Source organism: Populus euphratica, unplaced genomic scaffold (assembly GCF_000495115.2).
Source record: "Populus euphratica unplaced genomic scaffold, PopEup_1.0 scaffold2.1, whole genome shotgun sequence".
In the NCBI taxonomy this organism is placed as follows: Eukaryota; Viridiplantae; Streptophyta; class Magnoliopsida; order Malpighiales; family Salicaceae; genus Populus; species Populus euphratica.
Genome location: NW_011499846.1, coordinates 807,827 through 832,013, shown reverse-complemented (window position 1 = coordinate 832,013; position 24,187 = coordinate 807,827). Strand labels below are relative to the sequence as shown.

The 24,187-nt window shown below is 35.9% G+C and overlaps 3 protein-coding genes across 6 annotated transcripts in view; 1 reads left to right on the top strand and 2 right to left on the bottom strand.

Annotated features, from left to right (window-relative positions):
* The first annotated feature begins 4,228 nt into the window (after nucleotides 1-4,228).
* Nucleotides 4,229-15,407, top strand: LOC105129189 (chromosome-associated kinesin KIF4A-like). Of its 3 annotated transcripts, none has more exons than XM_011031148.1 (26): nucleotides 4,229-4,946; nucleotides 6,356-6,502; nucleotides 6,587-6,736; nucleotides 7,285-7,538; nucleotides 7,852-8,039; nucleotides 8,116-8,240; nucleotides 8,684-8,720; nucleotides 8,834-8,925; nucleotides 9,041-9,151; nucleotides 9,313-9,426; nucleotides 9,518-9,626; nucleotides 9,791-9,906; nucleotides 10,473-10,571; nucleotides 10,663-10,770; nucleotides 10,870-10,986; nucleotides 11,091-11,171; nucleotides 11,451-11,522; nucleotides 11,884-11,977; nucleotides 12,223-12,254; nucleotides 12,342-12,439; nucleotides 12,527-12,625; nucleotides 12,770-12,991; nucleotides 13,229-13,391; nucleotides 14,017-14,187; nucleotides 14,275-14,587; nucleotides 14,872-15,407. In XM_011031148.1, the coding sequence occupies exons 1-25, from the start codon at nucleotides 4,791-4,793 to the stop codon at nucleotides 14,488-14,490; spliced, it is 3,171 nt and encodes a 1,056-aa protein (XP_011029450.1). In that variant the 5' UTR covers nucleotides 4,229-4,790; the 3' UTR covers nucleotides 14,491-14,587; nucleotides 14,872-15,407. The 3 variants fall into 3 exon arrangements, with proteins under 3 accessions (XP_011029450.1, XP_011029457.1, XP_011029465.1); XM_011031155.1 differs by having other exon boundaries at nucleotides 4,230-4,946; nucleotides 9,518-9,611; XM_011031163.1 differs by having other exon boundaries at nucleotides 4,231-4,946; nucleotides 9,518-9,611; nucleotides 9,794-9,906.
* Nucleotides 15,408-16,259: 852 nt separating this feature from the next.
* Nucleotides 16,260-21,458, bottom strand: LOC105129171 (uncharacterized). 2 transcript variants are annotated; one of them, XM_011031137.1, is made up of 2 exons: nucleotides 21,004-21,458; nucleotides 16,260-17,102 (listed from the first exon to the last, which is right to left on the bottom strand). In XM_011031137.1, exons 1-2 carry the CDS (start codon nucleotides 21,163-21,165, stop codon nucleotides 16,731-16,733), a joined length of 534 nt encoding a protein of 177 aa, XP_011029439.1. In that variant the 5' UTR covers nucleotides 21,166-21,458; the 3' UTR covers nucleotides 16,260-16,730. The 2 variants fall into 2 exon arrangements, with proteins under 2 accessions (XP_011029439.1, XP_011029432.1); XM_011031130.1 differs by lacking the exon at nucleotides 21,004-21,458 and adding an exon at nucleotides 18,817-19,248.
* Nucleotides 21,459-22,432: 974 nt separating this feature from the next.
* Nucleotides 22,433-24,187, bottom strand: part of LOC105129166 (Leucine-rich repeat protein kinase family protein) — a 4,325-nt gene continuing 2,570 nt past the window's right edge. Inside the window, exon 2 of the mRNA XM_011031120.1 lies at nucleotides 22,433-23,369. Within this exon, the coding sequence (XP_011029422.1) occupies nucleotides 22,783-23,369 (587 nt within the window). The 3' untranslated portion in view covers nucleotides 22,433-22,782. The remainder of the gene's footprint in view (nucleotides 23,370-24,187) is intronic.

The following is a 24,187-nucleotide window of genomic DNA, read 5'->3' as shown; positions in this document are numbered from 1 at the left end:
GCCCTTTCAATCTCCTATATATGCAATATTTTATGAATGTATGGATCTCGAGTAGAGATCACCATGATTATAATTGGTATGCTCCAGTGATTTAGATCTTAAACCCCAGATGCAATTCTCTAGCTAGGGTTTTTTTTTAAAAAAAAAAAATAAAGTGATATGCAGTCAAGAGATGAAAATTAATGCTCATTGGACCCAGTTATTCGTGGGAGAAATTTTATGATTCAAAAATGGTAACTGCTGAATATTTAGATGGTAAACAAAAGATATAAGAGAGATAGACACCAGGATCGGAGAGAAACATGGCAAAGAATTAAAAGAGTAATTTTTTAATAAAAAAATTCTTATCACTTTGGCAAGAATAGATATTAGATATAAAAATATGTTTTTAATATAAGAGATAATTATTATCACTTTTTGATGAGATCATGTGTAATTTTCCCTATTTATTCATGCTCGTATCTCTTTTATAAGGTAAATATCTATTAGTTATGGCTTAAACATGCTTAAACATCATAAAATTTATTGATAGATGGCCACTTAATGCAGAGATCCTCCATGTAAACTATGGAAAGTTCTAATTTACATCCCCTGGAATTTCTTTTTTTCAATGGTTGAATCATAGGGTATTTGGATTTATATTTTGTTAGTATTTTTTGTTAAATATCTCATGTCCTCTGTGTTTTTAAAGCTAAGCCTAAAATGTATAAAGAATCCCTAAACTATCAATCATTTTGATTCACATCCATTGCAGGTGAGTTAAAAATTAGAAATAGTTCAAGAAATCTTTATAAAAACAAATGATCTTCATGTTACATGTGATAAAACGAGTGTAAATTCAAACAAAATATGGTTCAATTATTGAAGAAAGTAAGGGCATGTAGATCAAAATGTTACATAGCATGGAAGGTCTCTGTACATATATACTAGCACTATTGATGCATGAAAAATGCATAGTCGTCCTCGTCTCCAAGCTTCAACGCCATTGATTGAACTTGTTCATCTAACTTGAATCTTTATTTTTTCCTTCTACCTTTTAACAATTCAACCACCGAACAACAACAATTTCTTGCTCGGCCAGTAACTTGTATCATCATATAATAAGAGTTAGCTGGGCTGCTCAATTAAAACCCGTCCCAGAAATAGACTACACTGGCTACACGATTGGCTGGTCAAGTATTCCCTGCATAATTCGGCAGAGAGAACACCTTAATTGCAGAGGTTGATGTGAGAACCTGCAAACAAAGACATCCGAAATTAAAGTGAAATGGATGGCTGAAAACATTACTACTGGCCTTGTATCTCACCGAAATTGAGGGATGCATTAACTTTCCAACCAAAGCTTTTAAACTCCGCTCACCTGATAATGATACAGTATTGTTGCGAGCAGCATTTTTTTTTAGATTAACGTGGGTATCCGAGCCAGCTTATGTGCATCACGACTAATCCCACGGGTCCTGCAAAGACATCCGAAATTAAAGTGAAATGGATGGCTGAAAACATTACTACTGGCCTTATATCTCACCGAAATTGAGGGATGCATTAACTTTCCAACCAAAGCTTTTAAACTCCGCTTACCTGATTCAAGTCACAAATTAATGTATTTTTTTTTTAGATTAATATGGATGTCCGTCACCTGATTCAAGACTCAAGTCACAACTTAATGTATATTTGATATTATGTATGTTAGTGTTTTTTAAAAGAATTTTTATATTTTTAAAAATATATTAAAATAATTTTTTATATTTATTTTATTTTTGACATGAATATATCAAAATTATATAAAAAAAAATTGCTTAAAAAACATTAATTTAAATGAATATATTAAAATTATAAAAAAAATTGCTTAAAAAACATTAATTTACCAAAGCTTTTAAACTCCGCTCACCTGATTCAAGACTCAAGTCACAAATTAATATGTATTTGATATTATGTATGTTAGTGTTTTTTAAAAGTATTTTTATTTAAAAATATATTAAAATAATTTTTTATATTTATTTTATTTTTGACATGAATATATCAAAATTATATAAAAAAAAATTGCTTAAAAAACATTAATTTAATGTTGTTTCAACTGAAATACACTTTTAAAATATACTTAAAAAACGAAATGTACCACACCCCAAACACTCATTTAAATAGATTAATCAGAATCAATTTAAAATAATTTTATTTTAAAATATTTTTTAAATTAAAATAATATTATTTTAAGTTTTTTGACATCAAACCGAGTTTACATCGAGTTGATTTTAAACACCTTCTTAATTTAGGGCCGGCTTAGGTTATATCCTAGATCTGAACGAATCCAACTTGCTAATAAATAAACTCAACGCACTGTCTTGATTGATATTTAAAAGAAGAAAAGAGTAAATAATCAATGATGAAAGAGGCTTTTTAGTCAGTCAATAAAAAGCCCAGCGAACTGGGATGGAGGTGACCGGAAGACAACGTCTTATGTTATTGTTGTTGGGGGTGTTGAGTTGATTTAACATAAGAAAGCTGAGCTGGTCTGGCATGTTAGAGAGTGCCCACGCAAGAAGGAAGGTTCGTCCTCCAAAGTTGAGAAATGCCAAAGATGAATTAATTAACAGCCACAAAATCTGTAAGAACAAGGGACGAGAATCCAGTTTCTGACCAGAGAGGGAAAGAGGTAGGCTCCACCTAAGATTATATAGAAAAACTAAAACTAGAAATGCCATGTGAGGTTTGGGAGACCACCAGCTGGTTATGTCTGATATGTGGGTCTCCCTTCCCTGTCCTCTCACTTTTACTACTACCTCTACCACCAGCTCCTTTCATGCTTGTGACCCGATCCAAGAAACGGAACATAAAAATGTCCCATCCGGTTCATTCATGCTTGTTTTTCCTGTTGTGACCTGAAAAAATAATTTTAAAAAAATTGTAAATTATAATTTTTTTATAGCAAAGGTTTAAGAAAATAATTTTCAGTGAGACTCGTATGAAATTATAGTACATGTTGATAAACCAAACACTTTCAAGACTTAAATCATAATAAAATATAAAATATAATCTTAGCCACACTTCACCCCATTATCAAACAAACTCCAAAATAATTTGGATTAATTATTTTTATTAAAATATTAGTTGTTTTTTATAAAACATTAAGTTAATTATATTTTAATTAAATTTATTTAGGTCAATCAAATTATTAAAAATCCAACCAGGTTATTCAATTTATCAAATTAATAACCAAATAATTCAACTAAAAATCCAACCTCGATCAAACTTTGGATTAAATATTCATGGATCATTAAACTAACATGAATAAATTACTCTTATTAAAATAATAATATTTTTTTCACATGACATTTTTCCAGTCAAGTTTCAATCATGTTAGATGATATTAGTTGAATTATTGAAAATCTAATAAAATCAATTGTTTTAACCATATCAGCTCAGCAAAGATCCCAATCAAACCAGGTTTTAAATCCTGAATGCTCCGTACTGGATTAATAACTATCTTTTCTTCTTTGTATCCACCGCTCCCACCATGATAAATAACATATCTCAATCATGACTATAAAGTAAGTTTATTTATTACTTAGCTGGCTAATTACAGCAATCAAGATAAACCCATTACACAAAAATAAAAATAAAAATAAAAAATGAAGCCCCAAATGTGACCACCACGGGTCCATATGCAAAGCACATCGCCCTCGTGTTGAAAACACCTCTCCGCAATCGTATTATGATTCGACATCACGTGGGTAGTGTGCTGGGTTGGCCCTTTTCCTCTACCTTATCCCGGGGACAATCATGAATCATAAACATCATAATACGTGCTCTTAATGGCCTCTTGTTAATGCAAATCAATTTTATTTTTAGACTACCTTCAAGTATTTATGCTCCCATTCAAAATCAAGGTCTTTTTTCTCTTTTTTGTATATACATTCAAGCATGTTTCTTGACATAAGATGTAGTTATATCACGTTCGATTTTAAAATTGATTTTAAAAAATATATAACTTTTTTAATTATCGGGTTAACTAAAGAGTTATTTGGGAAACTAGAATAAATTATTTTTATAAAACATGGCATTTGTTTTACAAAATATTAACTTGATAAATTTTGATTAGGTTAACCGAATTATTAAAAAACATCACCGAGTTATTTGTTCAGGATAATATCTTTGACTGTTCAATTAAAAAACCGGTTCGGATTAGACTCTAAACACTGAATTTCCTGATGGGCTAGTTTATTTAATAACTATGAAAGAGAGTACAAGAGGGGTAAAACGGTAATAACGGAATGAGATACGGAGAGGGCAGGAACATGGAGAAGGAAGGTGAGGAAGAGAGAGCCGTTGGGTTTTAGAGGGCAAAAAAGGAAAGAGTGTCATGAAAGAATTACCACCGCAACCGTCAGGGCTGGTGAGGGATGTGTATGTAGTGAAGGCAAAGGAAAATGATAGTGGTTGTTGTCTTTGCAGTTACCTCTTCCAGTTGTACTAGCTACCACTCCTTCTAATATGCCACCCTTTTGCCGCTATTTCCCCAACTACCCCTTCTCTCTCTCCCTCTCTCTAACCAAACTAAACTATCTACGCTGAAACACAGTACTCTCCACCAGCTTCTGTTCTTTACTGTTGTTGTTGCTGTTGTTGTATCACTTTCTTGTCATCAAATTCTCCAATTTCTCAGACAATGAGAACTGTTTTTCTTTGATCTTTTCACATACATAATAACCTTTGTAAAAAAAAAAACTCTAGCTAAAAACTAAAATCTGTGACTCCCTTTTCTTCTTTCCTTCTTGTTCTTTTCTAACTTCTTGATGGAAGCTCCTCCTTCGCCTAGTCCTGCCTCTCCTGCTACAAACGGAGGAGAGGATTGTTGTGTCAAAGTTGCTGTTCATATAAGACCGCTCATCGCCGATGAGCGAGCTCAAGGTTGTAAAGATTGTGTCACTGTCGTGTCTGGAAAGCCTCAGGTACGTACAATTTTACCACCCCACAATGTGTATGAGAGTGAGTGATTGAGTAGAAAGTGAAAAAAGAAGAGCCAGTTAAGGTTGGTTGGTTGGTTTGGCGACTCTAATGGGGTGCCCTTTTCTTTCTTCTTTCTATTCTTTTTGTGGGAATTTTAGAGTTTCGAGATCTGGGTCTTAGTGGATGTTTGTTGGTAATGGAAGAAGATTATTCCTATGCTTTACTGTAATTTTTCTGATATTGGAAATCTGGAAGTCTTGCATGTTTGACTTGGAATAGTGTGCTGCTGTTACCTATCACAATTTGCGTTTGGATCAGAAGTAAGTCATTGCCTGACATTTTCATGATTGGGAAATCAAATCTTGCTCAATTGACAAAAAAATTTATGATTATATCTCAATTTTTGGTACAAAATTTACTGTTAACATTCCCAATTATAGAATTGTTTAATCCCAGTTTTGTGTTTTCCTTTTTGGGAAATTCTTGTAAAAATCTGATTTTTTTATAGATTTCGTTTCTTTTAGAATTGGATTTTACTTGTACAAAATCAGGTTGACTAAAAGGGCTGATATTTATGAGATTGAGTTTATTGTGAAAGACAGTAACTTTCTATGAAATTTTCATGTAAAATCAGATTGACTAAAACAGGCTGAAAGCAGTGAGGTTGAGTTTATGGTGGAAGACAGTAACTACTAAGGAGTTTCATACAATATCAGATTGACTAAACTGACTGAAAGTTGTGAGATTAAGTTTATTGTGAAAGATAGTAACTGCTAAGGGATTAATTTTTAGCTTATTGCAGAATCGGTCACCTTTTCCTTTTTCTTTTTATATAAAGGTGATGGCAGTAATAAGGTGGCCTTCCTGCTTCATTAGTTCAATCTTTCTTATTCTGGTTGATAATTTCTCAATCTGCAGAAGGTGTGCTCGGCTTTCTCTTTTCAATCAACTTCTAGTATCATGTAATTCTAATCCAAGACCTAGCCATAGTTTCTCTATCATTAGGTTAAAGATTTTGACCAGTCCTGAAATCCAGTTTTTTATTTGATTTCCAAACTGAAAACAGAAAAAGGAACTTTGTACATTTAGTGTTATATCTGTCATGAAGACTTGTCTCGAACTCATATTCAAAGTTGCGCTTTCTATTGGCCATTCAAGTTGACATGTTCAAAACTTTCAATGATGAGAAAATATAAGGACATCAGAACTGCATTCTTTTTTGTGTTGGTTATCATCTGATATTTAATGGATAATATAGGTGCTTTTTTCCCTTTTTTCCTTCTCTCCACGTGATGTTGTAGTTGCATTTGCGTGATATAGTTATCAAACTTTTTTAGTTTCTTTACCCTCTGCTTTCTAGACACCTCAAGAGACTGGATATCTTGGGTAGCTGATTGTGAGTATGTTGCAGGTACAAATAGGCACACATTCATTTACTTTTGATCATGTCTATGGGAGTAGTGGCGCTCCTTCATCTGCTATGTTTGAAGATTGTATTGCCCCATTAGTTGATGGTTTATTCCAAGGATATAATGCAACTGTTCTTGCTTATGGTCAGGTAAACCTTTATTTTCCATGGAAAATCTGCTCAAAGATATTATGTACTTTTCTTTCCTCCTATTTACATTTGAATCTGTTGCAGACGGGATCTGGGAAGACATATACAATGGGAACTGGCTTCAAAGATGGTTTCCAGATGGGAGTTATTCCTCAAGTCATGAATGTTCTATTCAGAAAGATTGAAACTTTAAAACATCAAACCGAATTCCAACTACACGTTTCTTTCATTGAGGTTTGTTGAGGCATTTCTTCTCTCCTTCCACTCTAAGGGGTCATCATGAATTATGCTTTTTGTTACTCCCTCTTGCTCTCTCTGTCCATCTTTGGCCTATGACATATCTCTTGAAATATCATGTTCAATGCAAGCATCAATTTCATATCACATTTCTGGCTTGTAGAACAATACGAAAACTCGTCTTTTATAACAAACATCTGTTGTGGTGTCCACATCATCTAATAAATTGCTTTTGCAGTTTATGTTGATAGAATGTCCATTAGAAAACCTGCCCCGTATAAATTCATAGATAGCTGGTCTAGTTCTAAAATATTATGTTGAATGATTAGTCTGCTCCCTTATCTGCTAGTGATTTGATTGAAGATAATGTTAAGGCCATATCTTTTGTCTAAATCCAATAACTTTTGACTGGAATTGCTGTGTGAGTTACATGTATACTCCTTCAGTAGTTTGGGAAATAACTCTAGTTTCTAGTATATGTATTTTTCTCAACAAATGTTGGAAACTTGTGGCGAGTATCTAACAGAGAGATTTTGGTGTGAAAGATTCTGAAAGAAGAAGTAAGAGATTTGCTGGATCCTACTACTTTGAACAAATCAGATACTGCAAATGGGCACACAGGTAAAGTAAATCTCCCAGGGAAACCACCAATACAAATTCGTGAGACTTCAAATGGTGTCATAACACTAGCAGGATCAACAGAAGTTAGTGTTTGTACATTTAAAGAAATGGCTGCTTGCCTGGAACAAGGATCATTGTGCAGGGCAACAGGGAGCACAAATATGAACAATCAATCGAGGTAGATTACTGATCTTTCTATCAGTATCTGCAGGAATTCATTTCCCTACATCAAAGTACTGTTACGTGCTTATGGCTTTGCTAACTACAATTTATGGAAAAGACGTGTGATAAAGATCTGTTCAGATTGATATGCATACCATAGAGTTCGGTATTGTTGCTGAATATCATATGCACGAGCTTATAAACTTTTCAGTTTGTAATTCTGTTTTATCAAACTTGTTTGAAGACTTTGCAAGTTAATCCTTACCTTTGAAGCTGAAGTAAATTCCAGTAGCTTAGTGACAAATATTTTTTTTTATTTTTTTACCTAGTCGTTCACATGCCATCTTCACCATCACCTTAGAGCAAATGCATAAGCTCAATCCAGTTTTCCCTGGCGATAGCAATCCAAATGATAGTATGAATGAAGAGTATCTGTGTGCAAAGTTGCATTTAGTGGATCTTGCTGGATCTGAGAGAGCCAAGAGGACTGGTTCTGATGGCATGCGTTTTAAGGAAGGTTGGTGGAATTTCTTATTGCTTAATTCATGTGAATTTTGTTGTAAGGTGTTTAAACAGCTTTATCTTTTAAACAGGAGTTCACATCAACAAGGGCCTTCTTGCGCTTGGAAACGTTATCAGTGCACTTGGTGATGAGAAAAAGCGAAAAGAAGGTGTTCATGTTCCATATCGAGACAGTAAATTGACTCGGCTTCTGCAGGTACGAGACACTTGAGAGTGAACAATGCGAGCTTTTAACAGGGATTATTTTTTTTTTTTTGTGAAAATAATCAAGCCAATTTTTCATATGATTAGTTTCCTGCCAGCCACCAAATTAGTATCATATAGCATTTGAATGGCTGCTTTGAATAATAAATAATCACTTAGTTGAGAAGGACATACAAAATATGCACTTGAATATGTAAAATGTTGAACTCTATTGAGTTTATTTTCCGTCCCAGACACAATACATAACTGTTTTCCTATTGTTAGTCAATTTGAAATTGGCCGGACATATTGATTGGTACTGATTATAGGCTCTTATGAAGTTATAGTGTATGAGATGGTTAAGGGATGACCTTGGATGAATTTTTTTCCTCCTACTCTTTTCATTTTATTCTGATGCTTCCTACATTTATGTTACTAAGAGTTGTATGTTAACAGGATTCGCTTGGTGGTAACAGCAGAACTGTTATGATAGGTACCCATCCAGAGCCTAATTCCTCTGTTCTATTTTCCTTCAAAGCTTTGTAATTCGTCTTCCCTTGGGATTTTTTAATGTTTCTCTAACATTTAAATGGTTGCCTTATATAGCTTGCGTTAGTCCAGCTGATATCAATGCTGAGGAAACCCTCAACACCCTAAAGTATGCAAATCGTGCCCGTAATATCCAAAATAAGCCTGTTGTAAGCTTTTCAGAATAACTCTCTTCTTTTCTATATCTTTCCACACGCAGCTAAAGATTCAGTGCTCTTATGAAGCATCGTGAATGAAACTTTTTTGTCATTGTTTGTTTAATAGGTTAACAGAGATCCAATGTCCAGTGAGATGCTAAAGATGCGCCAACAGCTTGAGTATTTGCAAGCAGAACTTTTTGCCCGTGGAGGAGGATGTTCATCAGATGAAATTCAGGTATTAGATTATGTAAACTTATATCTGACTTGTTATGTCAATCACAATAATAAACTTCTGAATCATGTATATGTTTAAAGAAAGGATCAGTTGGCCCTTTCTTTGGATACAATCTATTCTGGAATAGTTTTGTGTGAGTTTCCTAATAACCGTTCATGTAGGTTCTCAAGGAAAGGATTGCTTGGCTTGAAGCTGCCAATGAAGACCTTTGTCGTGAACTTCATGAATACCGCAGCAGATGCACTGCTGTAGAGCAACGTGAAACAGATGCTCAAGTTTGTCATGGATACTCGTCTATTTTGGACTTGAATGATTTTTCTCACCTTTCATATATACGGAGCATGAATATTGAACTTCACCTTTCAGGATGGCAGTATCTGTTCTGTGAAAACTGATGGGCTTAAAAGGAGCTTGCATAGTATAGAGTCACCAGATTATCAAATGGGTGAAACTATTCCTGGTGAAACTATTCCTGGTAAGCTCTTCTAGATCATCAGTTACTCACTTGGATTTCCTTTATTTTTTCCAGTTGTTGCAATTATTTCATTACCTCTTTAACTTTCTTTTTTTCCACTTTCCTTTCTTCTCTTATTTATAAGTTGTAGCAGTGTTAAATAAATCAATATTTCCATCTTTTAGCAGGAGACTCCAGGGAAATTGATGAAGAAGTAGCGAAAGAGTGGGAGCACACACTTTTGCAGAATACCATGGACAAAGAATTGCATGAATTGAACAGACGTTTGGAGGAGAAAGAGGTATATCTTTTAAATGTATAAAAGTGGTAATGCGTATAATTTCCAGACCATGCATTTTTTACCCAAAATTCTATAATCATACTGCTGATTGAGTTTTTCTGCTTATTTTCATCGGACATGGCTGAAATTCTACAGAGAAATTTAAAGTACTTGTTAATTAAATTTAATGGAACTTGTAAAACTAGGGGAAATCATGTAAGGTGATTTTGACTGGATCAAGTAGAGGCAGAAGTCTCCGAAGCTGGAGAAATTTACTTGTACATTTCAAATTTATAAAGTGTGGTTCTTCCTAGACATACTCAAATTGGCTGTTGTTTCTATTAAAGTACTCCATTTAACAATATAGTCATCGTTATTCATAGATGTATTGGTTTGGTAATCCATTTTTCATTTTGCACGTTTCTTTCTATTAAAGCACTCTATTTGGAGATAGAATCATCATTGTTCATAAGTGTCTTTTAAGTGGTCTGCTTCATAATTTGCATGTAATGCATCTGCTAACAGGCATTCTTGAATAATACAAGTAACCTGATCTTGTATATGATTTTTTTCTTTACTCTGAGCAGTCAGAGATGAAACTTTTTGGAGGGGCTGACACTGCAGCGTTAAAGCAACACTTTGGCAAGAAAATCATGGAATTGGAGGATGAAAAAAGAGCTGTGCAGGTGGGAAATAACTCAACAAATTTCAATCTCTTATTCTTTAAGAGTAAGAGAGGGATTTTTCCATTTATTTACCATTTCTTATTTACTTCAGCAAGAGAGGGATCGTCTGCTGGCTGAAATTGAAAATCTTTCTGCTAGCTCCGATGGGCAAAAATTGCAAGATATCCATGCCCAGAAATTAAAAACTCTTGAGGCACAGGTGATCATTTTATATACAAATTCGTTTAATTTTCTTTATGAGGAAGAGTCTCATAACAACATTGGAAGTTTAAACAATCTTCACAATCTATGCTGCCAGATTATGGATCTTAAGAAGAAACAAGAGAGCCAAGTTCAGCTTTTAAAGCAAAAACAAAAAAGTGATGAAGCAGCAAAGCGATTACAGGATGAAATTCAATCTATAAAGGCACAAAAGGTAAATTATCTTGCAAAATCATGCATGTTTTAGCTGTTTATTGTGTATTTCTACTGTACAAGTTGCTAACATCTCTTTTATTTCCAATGTGTTTGAGAGTACAGGTTCAGTTGCAACACAGGATCAAACAAGAGGCAGAACAATTCCGACAGTGGAAGGCCTCTCGGGAAAAGGAACTGCTGCAGGTACTTTTCTTTTTTGTTCTGCTCAGTTATCTGAAAATCTCTATTCCACCCATTCTTCTGCTCTTTCTATTTGAGTTATGCCTACTTCTGGGATGGGATGCAAAAGGAAAATATAATTGAAACTTCATAAAAATTTCTCCTTTGTTTATGAGATTGCATCATCTTATGAAACTATGATGCCAAGATAAACTTGGTTTGATTGTTATAAACAATGATGCCAAGATAACCTGCATGTTCATCTCAATTCCCCTTCTGTTGATAATGCATTTGCTTGTGCAGTTACGGAAAGAAGGGAGAAGAAATGAATATGAAAGGCATAAGCTACAAGCTATAAACCAGCGCCAGAAAATGGTGAGTTCAAGCAACATTATCAATTAATACACGCTGTGCCTTTCAAAGAACTTTATTCATTATGTGGAGGAAAAACTTTAATTCTATAGAGCTCCAATTTCTCATCCCCATATGGTTTGTTATGCTTTTTTTCTAACGGATCACATTGTTCTATGAGATAAATTCTTGATTCTGGATTATTTCACTATTATTTGGTATATTTTCTGCCTTATAAAATATTATCTAGTTCTTTTAGCTGCACCAGCACCGCTGCTTGTTGCTGTCAGTATGAGTGAAAGTAACTGCATACACTGTCATTGGTTTCTTGTTTCTGTCAGTGCAACATAAATTATTTGTGTCATAATGAGTTTCTTTACTTCAGGTTCTTCAAAGAAAGACAGAAGAGGCTGCAATGGCCACCAAAAGGTTAAAAGAGCTGCTTGAAGCTCGAAAATCTTCTGCACGAGACAACTCAGGTGTGCTTGTTACTTTTAGCATTGTTTCCATAATTAGGGCTTGTGATCTTAAACCCAATATTATTTGGTAAACAATAACTTCAACATAAAGCATAAAAAATGAATTTTTCTTTTTTATGACCATGGCTTATGCAGCCAATGGTAGATTCTTCAGCTGGTAGATCTATTTTCATTAGTGAAAACATGGGGTGTTTACAGTGTTTCCTTTTGTAAATCCCATTACTAATGGTGTTACCATCATGCAGCTATCTCCAATGGATATGGAGCAAATGGTCAGGTAATTTTCATGACTTCCTCTTCACAAGTTATGTTTGTCCGGTTATTCTTAATGCATTTACATTGAATTTAAGTTTGCAATCTGCAGAGCAATGAGAAATCCTTGCAACGTTGGCTTGATCATGAGCTGGAGGTCATGGTAAATGTGCATGAAGTCCGCTTTGAATATGAGAAACAAAGCCAAGTGTACGCACTTAATTCAATATTTGGTAATTCCCATCTGTTGTACAACCTACTGTTGTAATTTTGTTTTGATTATGCTGCAATCTACAGGCGAGCTGCACTGGCAGAAGAGTTGGCTGTGTTGAAGCAAGTAGATGAGTTTGCTTCAAAAGGATTGAGTCCTCCGCGAGGAAAGAACGGATTTGCAAGGTATAAGCTATGTAAAAATAGTTTATTTAATTTTTCCAACTTTTCCGTTGCCAGTAATTGATAAATAAGGCAGCATCAAGCTGGTACAACAGCAATACTTCAAATCAACATGATATATCTTAATGTGTCTTTCCTTCTTGTCAGGGCTTCTTCTATGTCACCAAATGCGAGAATGGCCCGAAAATCATCACTTGAAAACATGTTGAGCATATCGTCTAATTCTCTTGTTGCAATGGCTTCACAACTTTCAGAAGCAGAGGAGCGAGAGCGTGCATTTACAAACCGTGGACGTTGGAATCAGCTTCGTTCCATGGGAGATGCGAAGAATTTGCTTCAGTATATGTTTAATTCTCTGGGAGATGCCAGGTGCTCTCTTTGAACAATGGATATTTAAATAATATTGAAACTAGCTAATTTCTCCCTGTGGTTATTTTATTGCCAAACATATAGGAAGCATAAATATATGGACAGTATGCATACATTGTCTTCCATCAACATAAAACATGCTTCATGCAAATTCACATAAGTTGGAGGCAGTTTAAATGTTTTTTAATTATGGTGATTGGCAAAAGTTATACTGACCTAGTTGCGTGTTCTTGACAGGTGTCAAGTATGGGAGAAGGAAATGGAAATAAAAGAAATGAAGGAGCAATTCAAAGAACTTGTAGGTCTATTGCGACAAAGTGAATCACAAAGAAAAGAAGTTGAAAAGGAGCTAAAATTGAGAGAGCAAGCACTTGCCATGGCTTTGGCTACAGCAGCCTCTGTAAGATTGTGTCACTTAGTAAAATTATTGTTCTTTCCATGCATCAAATAACAGCTTTTAGAAACCCTGAGAATACAACTAAACATATTATACCATATTTTAAGGCAAGCACAGAACTAGAGTTAAATCGACATGCTCTAGCTTATATGTTTAACATACTATGATGGCCCAGTAATGTTAGTGTTAATTTTATTGACTTTGTAGGAAAAATCTAGCTTTGAAATTTACCCTTGTCTGGTATAGGATTTGTAATGTAGGCATGGCATGGCATTCAATAGAGTATAGACTTCACATGAATGATGAAGATTGCAAGAAACATGAATCTTCTAGGTGCCTCTTATAAGTCAGCCCCCTGCATGCTTCGGCCCAATATCTCATAGAACTAATCTCTTGTTTTGTTCTGAACAATAATTTGCACAAAGAACAGAAAATATGGAACCAAGGAAATGGAATTCCAATTCAAGAGTAGAAGTTTGAGCTCATATACTTGTGTATTCTTCTATAGAGCTATGAAGCTATGATGACTCATGAGCGTACCATGGTTTCCTTATCCTTGAACCAAAAAGAAGTGCATGTTAACTATTATTATTGTTATTATTAACTATGACTGCTTTCAATTCTACAGGCTGACCAAGAACAGAGGAACTCCCACAATTCATTGAAACATTTCAATGATGACATGAGTGGTCCGCTGTCTCCAGTGTCTGTGCCGGCACAGAAACAGCTAAAATATACACCAGGAATTGCTAATGGTTCAGTCAAAGAGTCAGCTGCATTCATAGATCAGACCAGAAAGGTTAGTTTGCTTCTTCTTCTTCTTCCATTGCAAGCAAGGATCTGCATTGTTGCTTGGCTAAGAGAGTGGGTTTTATTGTTAGTGCAGATGTTGCCACTTGGGCAATTGTCAATGAGAAAATTAGCAGCTGTAGGGCAAGGCGGGAAGTTATGGAGGTGGAAGAGAAGTCATCACCAGTGGCTTTTACAATTCAAATGGAAGTGGCAGAAACCATGGAGACTGTCAGAATTGATCAGGCACAGTGATGTAATGGTTATGAGGGCAAAGGCTCGTCCACAGGCTGCTCTGCCACGTAAAGTATGATGTCATGTCGTCACCATATTATTCTTGCCTGATACTCATCTTTGACCTATAAGTATGATCCCAACACAGCACAGAAAGCACCTATAGACGCAAGGAGGTAATTCTTTTGTGCAATGACGCCACTTGATTCTACTGTTGCGATTTTCTTTATAAAAGTAGATTTGTGAATGCTTGAATCTACTTGCTGTGCATGTATTCTTTCTCAAAGCATCTTTTCACATATGGTAGCTACATTAATGGAAATTTCATATTGGAAAACAACAGCTGATAGAAAAAGATATGCCTTGTTGGTTAAATTAGTCCTGTGAAAATGACAGGATAGCTTTAGGGTAGCAAGGCCAAGTTTTATGGATTGTGAATATGCCCTTTTACATCATGCAGTGAGCTGGGAGTGGCTGTTGAAGAGATCTGCTTATAGCTCTCGTGGATGAGCTGATTTTGAAAAGCAATAGGTTTTTAATCTTGGAAATTTCTTTTTTTGCTGTGGTCACCACATTTGAAGCATCTTGTAAAGCAGTGTTGATGCAGCCGATTGTTGACCCCAAATTTTTACTACAAGTGCTGATACCTGTGATGGTGTGAGTTGCAAGATGACAGTTAAAGAACATCTTGCTCCAGGTGTCTCTAATGTTTTGGTATATATTCTGCAATAACAACTCTTTCAAGGGAAGAAATCCCTCTCCAGAAGTCACAGAAATGTATAACAAAGGTCTTTTTGTATTTTTAGAGATTGTATGTAAGTTCTAGCTAAACATGTTCCAATGTTTATTGTGTATAAGCAATATTGATTCTGTTGAAAGGGATTGAAGGCTGTAGTGTTTTCTGTCACTTGACAGCTAAAAAAAAGTTGTTTAGAGAATTTATTGTGCTTACTTTTTGGCTGTGACTATCTAAGAATAAGAGTGGTTTTGTTGAAAGAGGAGGGATCATACTGCATGCACGTACTGCTGTTGGGATCTGCTGTTGGGATCAATACAATACCTTAATTATATCTAGTTATGAACTCTGTATGATAATTCCGGCTATCCTTGACCATGGACGGGTTAAGAGTTGCAGTAAGTGATTGAAACTGCTGTAAAATTTCAACAAGTAAACATTAACAAGGATCCAGTTCTTTCATACGAGGCATTTAGCTCTTAGGTAAAAGGTTGGTACCCAAGGCAAGCGAACGTGTACCCATTGTTACAAGACCCGGAAAAACTTGGTTTTTTCAATTTATCAAAATAACATCATTTAAAGAGTTTTTTAAAAAAAAATCTAGGTTAACTCACTTAAGCCCTAGATCATGTCTTATAACCATGCATGCCATTGGTTGGTGTGTTCGGCGGCTCTTAATTCAGTGCAATGCATGGTTTCTTGGTTTCTTTGGTTAGATAACCTCTTGTTTGGATCAGGGCTGAAAGGAGTAGCACTGGTAAAATGACCTCGTTTAGAGCTCTTATGTTCTGTAGCGGTTTCCACAACATAGCAATCCATCCTCATAATAGAAGACCTGTACTTCAAATTACTTTTCCTGGAACCAGCTTTTCATCGACTAATGAATGTAGAGATTTCTTCAAACCAACCTTGTTCCTCACATCTTCATGCTTGGCCTCTTTTCTTCAACTTACGCTCCAATATCAACTCAAATGACACATTAAAAACCTGGATCGAGCTCGTCACAATAGTCATTAACCAACATGCTTGCTTACATAGAAAACTGTCTTTTTAACACTGTTTGAAACTAAAAACTATAACTGGAATAAACACATTGTGAAAGATGGAGGGACTAGAGTACACGGAGGGATTTTTATTTCTTTTTTACCGCCAGGGGACTCCCTGGTGCAGGATCTGAGCACGTCCTCCCAGAGACAGACAATAAGAACGATCACCAGAAATTAAGGCCTAACTGCCTTCAAATATACACATACAGGATACACTGTTGATACATGTCATCGTTGTCATTTATGTTGATGATTTAACCACTAAATAGTAAAAGCTTTCTATAACAAGTTTTACAAAGGTGCATTTCTTTTCAATCCACTCCAATTTTAAACCAAAACTGGACCTCTACATCCCAAGTCAAGCATTTAAAGTTTTGGTTGGCAATGACCACATCAGGCGTATAAGAAGATGAAATGCTGAAGACTCAAAAGCAACTGTGCAGTTCAATGCAGCAGATACAGGAACGTAGCATCCTAAGCGAGAATGTTGAGAAGCACTGCATCACGGAGCAAAAACTCATTCCACGTTCATGTGCTTCAGGGTTTGCCACACCAGTATGCATAATGCTCGTCTTTGCGGTGATTACTTACAAGGCCACCACATTGTAGGCAGATGAAACTGCTCCCATCCGAGAATGCATCCAACACAATTTGTGTCCTGCCAGTTTCGGCAAGTATTGAGCGTACATGAACATTGGACTCAGCTGAACGTGATGAGGCACCTACATTAAGTGGAGTTTGTTCAGCTTGTAAAGGCTGGGCTTCAGCAATTGCACATTCAGCAAACAAAGATGCCAGTTGATCAACAGCAGTGTTCTCTTGCAGCCTGTTCAAATACAGCTCACGAGCACGGTGCAAGGATTGAAATACAGCTTGATCCCCACCCTTGGTTCTCATTGCCATTACCACCTGTGCCAAGCACTCAGTAAGCACAGGTTCTGGAAAATATTCAGAGCACCTCATTTAAACAGAAATGGGAAATAGTTTTAATACAAACTTTCCAACCCTTTTCCACTTCAATTTTTTACTTCCCATGTTTGAACCATGGTGTGAGCCCAATGTGTGTGTGCCTAAGTGTCTATGCAGGTGCACGGGAACCTATATCCATGACTAAAATATCGCTATAGATAATGATGAGCATTCCTTCTATAGAAAAACAATAAGCCTAACATGAATTTTGAGATACCTAAGGTTTGCAATCATACATGGTAGTGGTCTTGAAATAACTAGATATGTCCTGGTATCCCTTAGCTACTCAATAGCCTCGTAGCTTGGGAGTTTTTGATAAATTAAATTGATTAATTCATTTACAATTTATCCAAATGAAAAAAACAAAAATATGTTGCAACTGCCACCCTATTAAAATCCATAAAGGATTTAATGGCTTAACAACAAAATGATGATAAAACTTGAAAATATCATTGAGTTTGGGACATAAACAGAAATATAGTTAAGTAGTTTTCAAGGTATTATAAGTTCCTTATCGTGTCCCTCATACAAGTAAGCTGTTAAAATTATATGGATTCTGTACTTCGATTACCAGGTTCAAAGAAATTGGCATGTTGAACACCCTTAAAAGGGAAACTATCAAAGCAGAAACCCTAATGACTTAAACTTCCTAACAATTGTGACTCACCCTTGCCAGCAATTAGAAATAGACATGTTTTTTTCTCCCTGTTTATTGAAATCTCACTAATGCCTGGATCAACTTTAATCACATTACAGACTAACACAAACACACCCCTCCAACTCCCTCAGCTGTATCGTTTAGAAGAAAGACACAACAGACATGCACTCTTGTGCAAAACCCTAACAAAACAAGTAATGACACAAAATAGAAGAAATACGAAATATAAAGTGGTTTGGCAAAACCTACTCCACAAAACTTCACTATCTAATATCAGGGTTTACAATCACAAATCAACCACACACATACACCTCACTACCCAAAACCTGAATTATGCCAAAAAATCACTCACAAGAAACATACCATGCTAATTCTTTTGACTAAAGGTTTTGGCCACTGAACTAATTCTTTGTTTGCCACTGTTAATATTAGAGGCGCACATAAACTAGCCATTACACATGCTATTGATACTAGCAACAAGATCCTTTTCATTAGAAAAAATACTCCAAGTCCAATTCTAACAAGGAAAGTCTTTTCCTAAAGAGAATATATCAACGCATTTCATTTTTGTTTAAGACACCCTACCATGCAATTATCAATCTAATCTAAACCAACTCACCAATTTAAGCCACAACTCAATTTTCAAGATGGTACGCTACAAGCAGAATTTTAATTCTCAATAATACAAGAAAAATCAGAATGCAGAGAAAGAGTGAGTGATAGCCAATTGAATGACCCCTCTTGTAGACAAGAAAGAAAAGCGTGCAAAGTGGTTAATTATATGTCTAAAACCAGTGATTGATCAATCTTGTAGATATCGGAATGAAAATACTTTTATCAGTAGAAAAACAACATCAAGATAAAAAAAGAAACAAGAATATGAAAATCCCTTCACTAGAAAAAGAAGAAAAGCAAGGAAATTGGAGATATTTTTCTTCTTTTTTTATTGAAATAACAAAATTAAAAAGGAGATAATTGAAGTAATTAATTGATTACCGCCTGGAGAGCTTGAGAAGGTTTGCCTTGACTGATGAGTTGGCGAGCCAATGTGAGCAACCCTCTCACGTTGTTGTTGTCATCTGGGACTTGAAGCGGCGGCGTTACAGTCACTTCAGAAATCTCTGTGTCTGTAGTACGATGTTCCATGGCATCTACCATTCCACCACTTTCTCCAAGATTTTGCTTTTCTAAGTCTGTGCTGGTATCCTATATATGGTACTATCGCACTCAGCTCTGCTGTTGTGTTCGTCTTTGATGACAGATTCAATTATCCCGGGGGGGTCTCTTTTTTTTTCGGTCTGGTTAATGATTGCTAGACGATTCTAGCAGATTCTTCACTGCCACTCGAACTCTTTCTGTTTGCTTCTCTAACTTGATTTTTTCTTGGATTTGCTCTGCTCGGATTGAGCTTGGGCTCGTTTTACAGTTTAAATGGTTTTAATCATCTGGGTTTGGCCCTATTTTTTCCAGAGCCTAGGCTTCTATTCTCGCATGGACCCAGTTCTTTTACCGTGTTTTCGGGAATTCCGTAGGGTGTGAGAGACTTTTAATTATGATTATCAAACTCGAGTCGGGAAATGATGTGAAAAGGGCTTGGATCAGTACGAGTTGCTTGATATTATTTTTTTAATCTTTTTTTAAATAAAAAACAGGTTGAGAAGCCATTCTAAATGGGACCTGAGTCGACTTCCAGATCAATTATTTTTATTGAAACAACTCGTGTAAGTTTTTTATAAAAAAAATTGAAGCGACTCAATTGGATTCAAGCCAAATTTAACTAAATTAATTGAATCACAAGTTTACCTTACTAAATCAATCAAATTTCACCTAATCAAAGTCTTTTTGAATTCAATTTGAAGCCTGGCTTGAATTAGATTTTAAGTTACTAGTCTTCTGTTCTTGAATTCTACTTGAAAACTGACTTGAATGAGGTTTTAAATTACAGGAACGAGAACAAGCCAAATTTAACACTACAATTTCAACTTTCCATTCTTTGAGTGTGGTGGACTCATCCATCTATATGGCAACCAATATTGTAGTTGAGGTAAATTTCCTTACATCAAGCAGATTGTGTTGGTTGGAACCATACTTGAATGAGGTTTTAAATTACTGGAACGAGAACAAGCCAAATTTAATACTACAGTTTCAACTTTCCATTCTTTGAGTGTTGTGGACTCATCCATCTATATGGCAACCAATTGCCAGCAATTAGAAATAGACATGTTTTTTTCTCCCTGTTTATTGAAATCTCACTAATGCCTGGATCAACTTTAATCACATTACAGACTAACACAAACACACCCCTCCAACTCCCTCAGCTGTATCGTTTAGAAGAAAGACACAACAGACATGCACTCTTGTGCAAAACCCTAACAAAACAAGTAATGACACAAAATAGAAGAAATACGAAATATAAAGTGGTTTGGCAAAACCTACTCCACAAAACTTCACTATCTAATATCAGGGTTTACAATCACAAATCAACCACACACATACACCTCACTACCCAAAACCTGAATTATGCCAAAAAATCACTCACAAGAAACATACCATGCTAATTCTTTTGACTAAAGGTTTTGGCCACTGAACTAATTCTTTGTTTGCCACTGTTAATATTAGAGGCGCACATAAACTAGCCATTACACATGCTATTGATACTAGCAACAAGATCCTTTTCATTAGAAAAAATACTCCAAGTCCAATTCTAACAAGGAAAGTCTTTTCCTAAAGAGAATATATCAACGCATTTCATTTTTGTTTAAGACACCCTACCATGCAATTATCAATCTAATCTAAACCAACTCACCAATTTAAGCCACAACTCAATTTTCAAGATGGTACGCTACAAGCAGAATTTTAATTCTCAATAATACAAGAAAAATCAGAATGCAGAGAAAGAGTGAGTGATAGCCAATTGAATGACCCCTCTTGTAGACAAGAAAGAAAAGCGTGCAAAGTGGTTAATTATATGTCTAAAACCAGTGATTGATCAATCTTGTAGATATCGGAATGAAAATACTTTTATCAGTAGAAAAACAACATCAAGATAAAAAAAGAAACAAGAATATGAAAATCCCTTCACTAGAAAAAGAAGAAAAGCAAGGAAATTGGAGATATTTTTCTTCTTTTTTTATTGAAATAACAAAATTAAAAAGGAGATAATTGAAGTAATTAATTGATTACCGCCTGGAGAGCTTGAGAAGGTTTGCCTTGACTGATGAGTTGGCGAGCCAATGTGAGCAACCCTCTCACGTTGTTGTTGTCATCTGGGACTTGAAGCGGCGGCGTTACAGTCACTTCAGAAATCTCTGTGTCTGTAGTACGATGTTCCATGGCATCTACCATTCCACCACTTTCTCCAAGATTTTGCTTTTCTAAGTCTGTGCTGGTATCCTATATATGGTACTATCGCACTCAGCTCTGCTGTTGTGTTCGTCTTTGATGACAGATTCAATTATCCCGGGGGGGTCTCTTTTTTTTTCGGTCTGGTTAATGATTGCTAGACGATTCTAGCAGATTCTTCACTGCCACTCGAACTCTTTCTGTTTGCTTCTCTAACTTGATTTTTTCTTGGATTTGCTCTGCTCGGATTGAGCTTGGGCTCGTTTTACAGTTTAAATGGTTTTAATCATCTGGGTTTGGCCCTATTTTTTCCAGAGCCTAGGCTTCTATTCTCGCATGGACCCAGTTCTTTTACCGTGTTTTCGGGAATTCCGTAGGGTGTGAGAGACTTTTAATTATGATTATCAAACTCGAGTCGGGAAATGATGTGAAAAGGGCTTGGATCAGTACGAGTTGCTTGATATTATTTTTTTAATCTTTTTTTAAATAAAAAACAGGTTGAGAAGCCATTCTAAATGGGACCTGAGTCGACTTCCAGATCAATTATTTTTATTGAAACAACTCGTGTAAGTTTTTTATAAAAAAAATTGAAGCGACTCAATTGGATTCAAGCCAAATTTAACTAAATTAATTGAATCACAAGTTTACCTTACTAAATCAATCAAATTTCACCTAATCAAAGTCTTTTTGAATTCAATTTGAAGCCTGGCTTGAATTAGATTTTAAGTTACTAGTCTTCTGTTCTTGAATTCTACTTGAAAACTGACTTGAATGAGGTTTTAAATTACAGGAACGAGAACAAGCCAAATTTAACACTACAATTTCAACTTTCCATTCTTTGAGTGTGGTGGACTCATCCATCTATATGGCAACCAATATTGTAGTTGAGGTAAATTTCCTTACATCAAGCAGATGGTGTTGGTTGGAACCTGAAAGCGAATCAAGGAACGTTAAATTAGTTGGTCGCGTACAAAAGGCATAAAAAGCTTTTATCAAGTGAATGGTTTTGTAAGCTATTTTAATTTACTAGTTTTATTTCGTGTCTAAGAAGGGCATTTTGAGTTGATTTTTCACGCAACTCCCACTGATAAAGGAATCATAGACAGGCACTTAACATGATAGAAAGGCATTTTGAGTTGATTTTTCACAATTCCCTCTGATAAAGAGATCATTGACAGGCACCTAACATGATCCTGTCTTTCATGATCAAAACAGAAGAGTAACAGTCTTCTGGGGGGAAAAAGATGAACTACACCGGGCCAATAGAAAGTGGACAGGAACGAGTAGCTTCTTGTTTGTCTTCTTCTACCTTTCAAATCTTGATGGAACAAGAAATTGTAAAGCATCCATACAGTTGTATTATGGGGAGCAGCAACATCTATCATAACAAAAATATTCATATGCCAGTACACTACCATCAACCTGGATGCCCTGTACGACATGGGAAAACATAACTCCGGAAGCTACCATGAATTTAGCTACTGTAATCATTCATCCAGGAAAAAAAAAAAAGGAACGGTGAGAAGGAACGAGCATAAATTGCATATGTTATATAGCATCATCTATTTCTCTACTCTATTCGTTCATTCATTAGTGTTGAGGTAGGGTAATAAACTAGGATTAGGGCATCCCAGTTTGCAGGTCTAATTCACTATCCTCTAGTAAAACAGTCTCTTTAATTTCCTGTAACATCTTCAACACTTGCCACATAGTGGGCCTCTGCTCAGGTGAGGTCAAGCTACAAGCAATAGCTACCTCAAGAAGCATCTCTAGCCTATTATCTTCTCCAGCACCATCGTCTTGATGATGGCCCCTAGTAGACCTTACCCAATTTACCACATCTTGTGGGACTAAAAGAGGCAGCAGTGATGGAGGCTTGCCAGTTATGAGCTCGAGTAATAATACTCCAAATGCATAAACATCAGACTTCGAAGTTGCCTGTTGACTTGAACTGCGAGTTTCTGGGGCTTTGTAAGCCGTGGCATCGGGGTCATCCTCATCATCAATCGGTGAATTGGCAAGAACGGCAAGGCAATAGTCACTCACACATGCCTCAAAATCTGGGCCAAGAAGGACATTAGAAGACTTGAGATTTCCATGGACAAGCCTCCATGCTTGGTGGATATAAGAAAGGCCTTGGGCTACATCCTCTGCTATTTTAAGACATGATGTCCAATGTAGTGGTTTTGCTCTTGTTGATTTTGAACCTGCACATTTATTCAATACAGTATTTACGTACCAAACCCAATCAGAAGAGGAATGCAAAATAGAATCCATGGTTATAAAACCCAATTTAATTTAAAAAATAATTTGATCGATGTAACATTTTAAAAAAAATAATAATAACATGAAACCTTGATCGAGCTAAGTACTAGGTTGAGGATCACCAGCTCACCGTCCCGGACCGGTTTAACAGCACACAGAGAATCTAATGAAATATACACTGTTGAATGAGACGGTACAGTTGAAGTTTTGACTTTTGTGTTGTCGTATCCACACGTGTGGTCGTGTTAGGGGACCCACAAGACCCCCCGAATCAGAATCATATCCTCCAAATGCATTCCTCCGCGAGTGGAGTGAGCATGTCAGTAAGCGCGTAGGAAAATCACCTTTAAGCAAACTTTTGTTGGGTCCCGCGGTCTGTTGGATGGAGCTACACCGCACGATCAGAAAGATACCGGTGCCGACCCAATCAAAGCACGAGCCCCTGTGGGACTCGCACCGTTCCTACATTTCCCAACCCGAGTGGCAACACCCTTAGGGAGCTGCTGTACAGCACGCGCCTTAATTAGAATTATAACAGCTAATTTTATGCACTCCGTGAGATGCCCCATGAAACCGAATGCTTTGAAGCGATTAACTAACTAACTAATTAATTGTTAGCAGTTACCGAGCAGAAAACCAAGACCAATTCCTGAGTTCCAATGTCGTCAACTGCAGGATTCTGTTGTTTTATGGAAAACTAAGATCCTATTAACAAAGTTAAAGTTAATTCATGCTGATCACAAACAACATATATATATAT

What these genes read in the sequence shown, in the direction of transcription:
- LOC105129189 (XM_011031148.1), top strand. Translation starts at nt 4,791, where the DNA reads ATGGAAGCTCCTCCTTCGCCTAGTCCTGCCTCTCCTGCTACAAACGGA. An exon ending in AATATGAACAATCAATCGAG is followed by an intron (nt 7,539 to 7,851) that starts GTAGATTACTGA and finishes TTTTTTACCTAG; the next exon opens with TCGTTCACATGCCATCTTCA. An exon ending in TAAACCAGCGCCAGAAAATG is followed by an intron (nt 11,523 to 11,883) that starts GTGAGTTCAAGC and finishes TCTTTACTTCAG; the next exon opens with GTTCTTCAAAGAAAGACAGA.
- LOC105129171 (XM_011031137.1), bottom strand. Translation starts at nt 21,165, where the DNA reads ATGGTAGATGCCATGGAACATCGTACTACAGACACAGAGATTTCTGAA. An exon ending in CTTCTCAAGCTCTCCAGGCG is followed by an intron (nt 17,103 to 21,003) that starts GTAATCAATTAA and finishes TGCTTGGCACAG; the next exon opens with GTGGTAATGGCAATGAGAAC.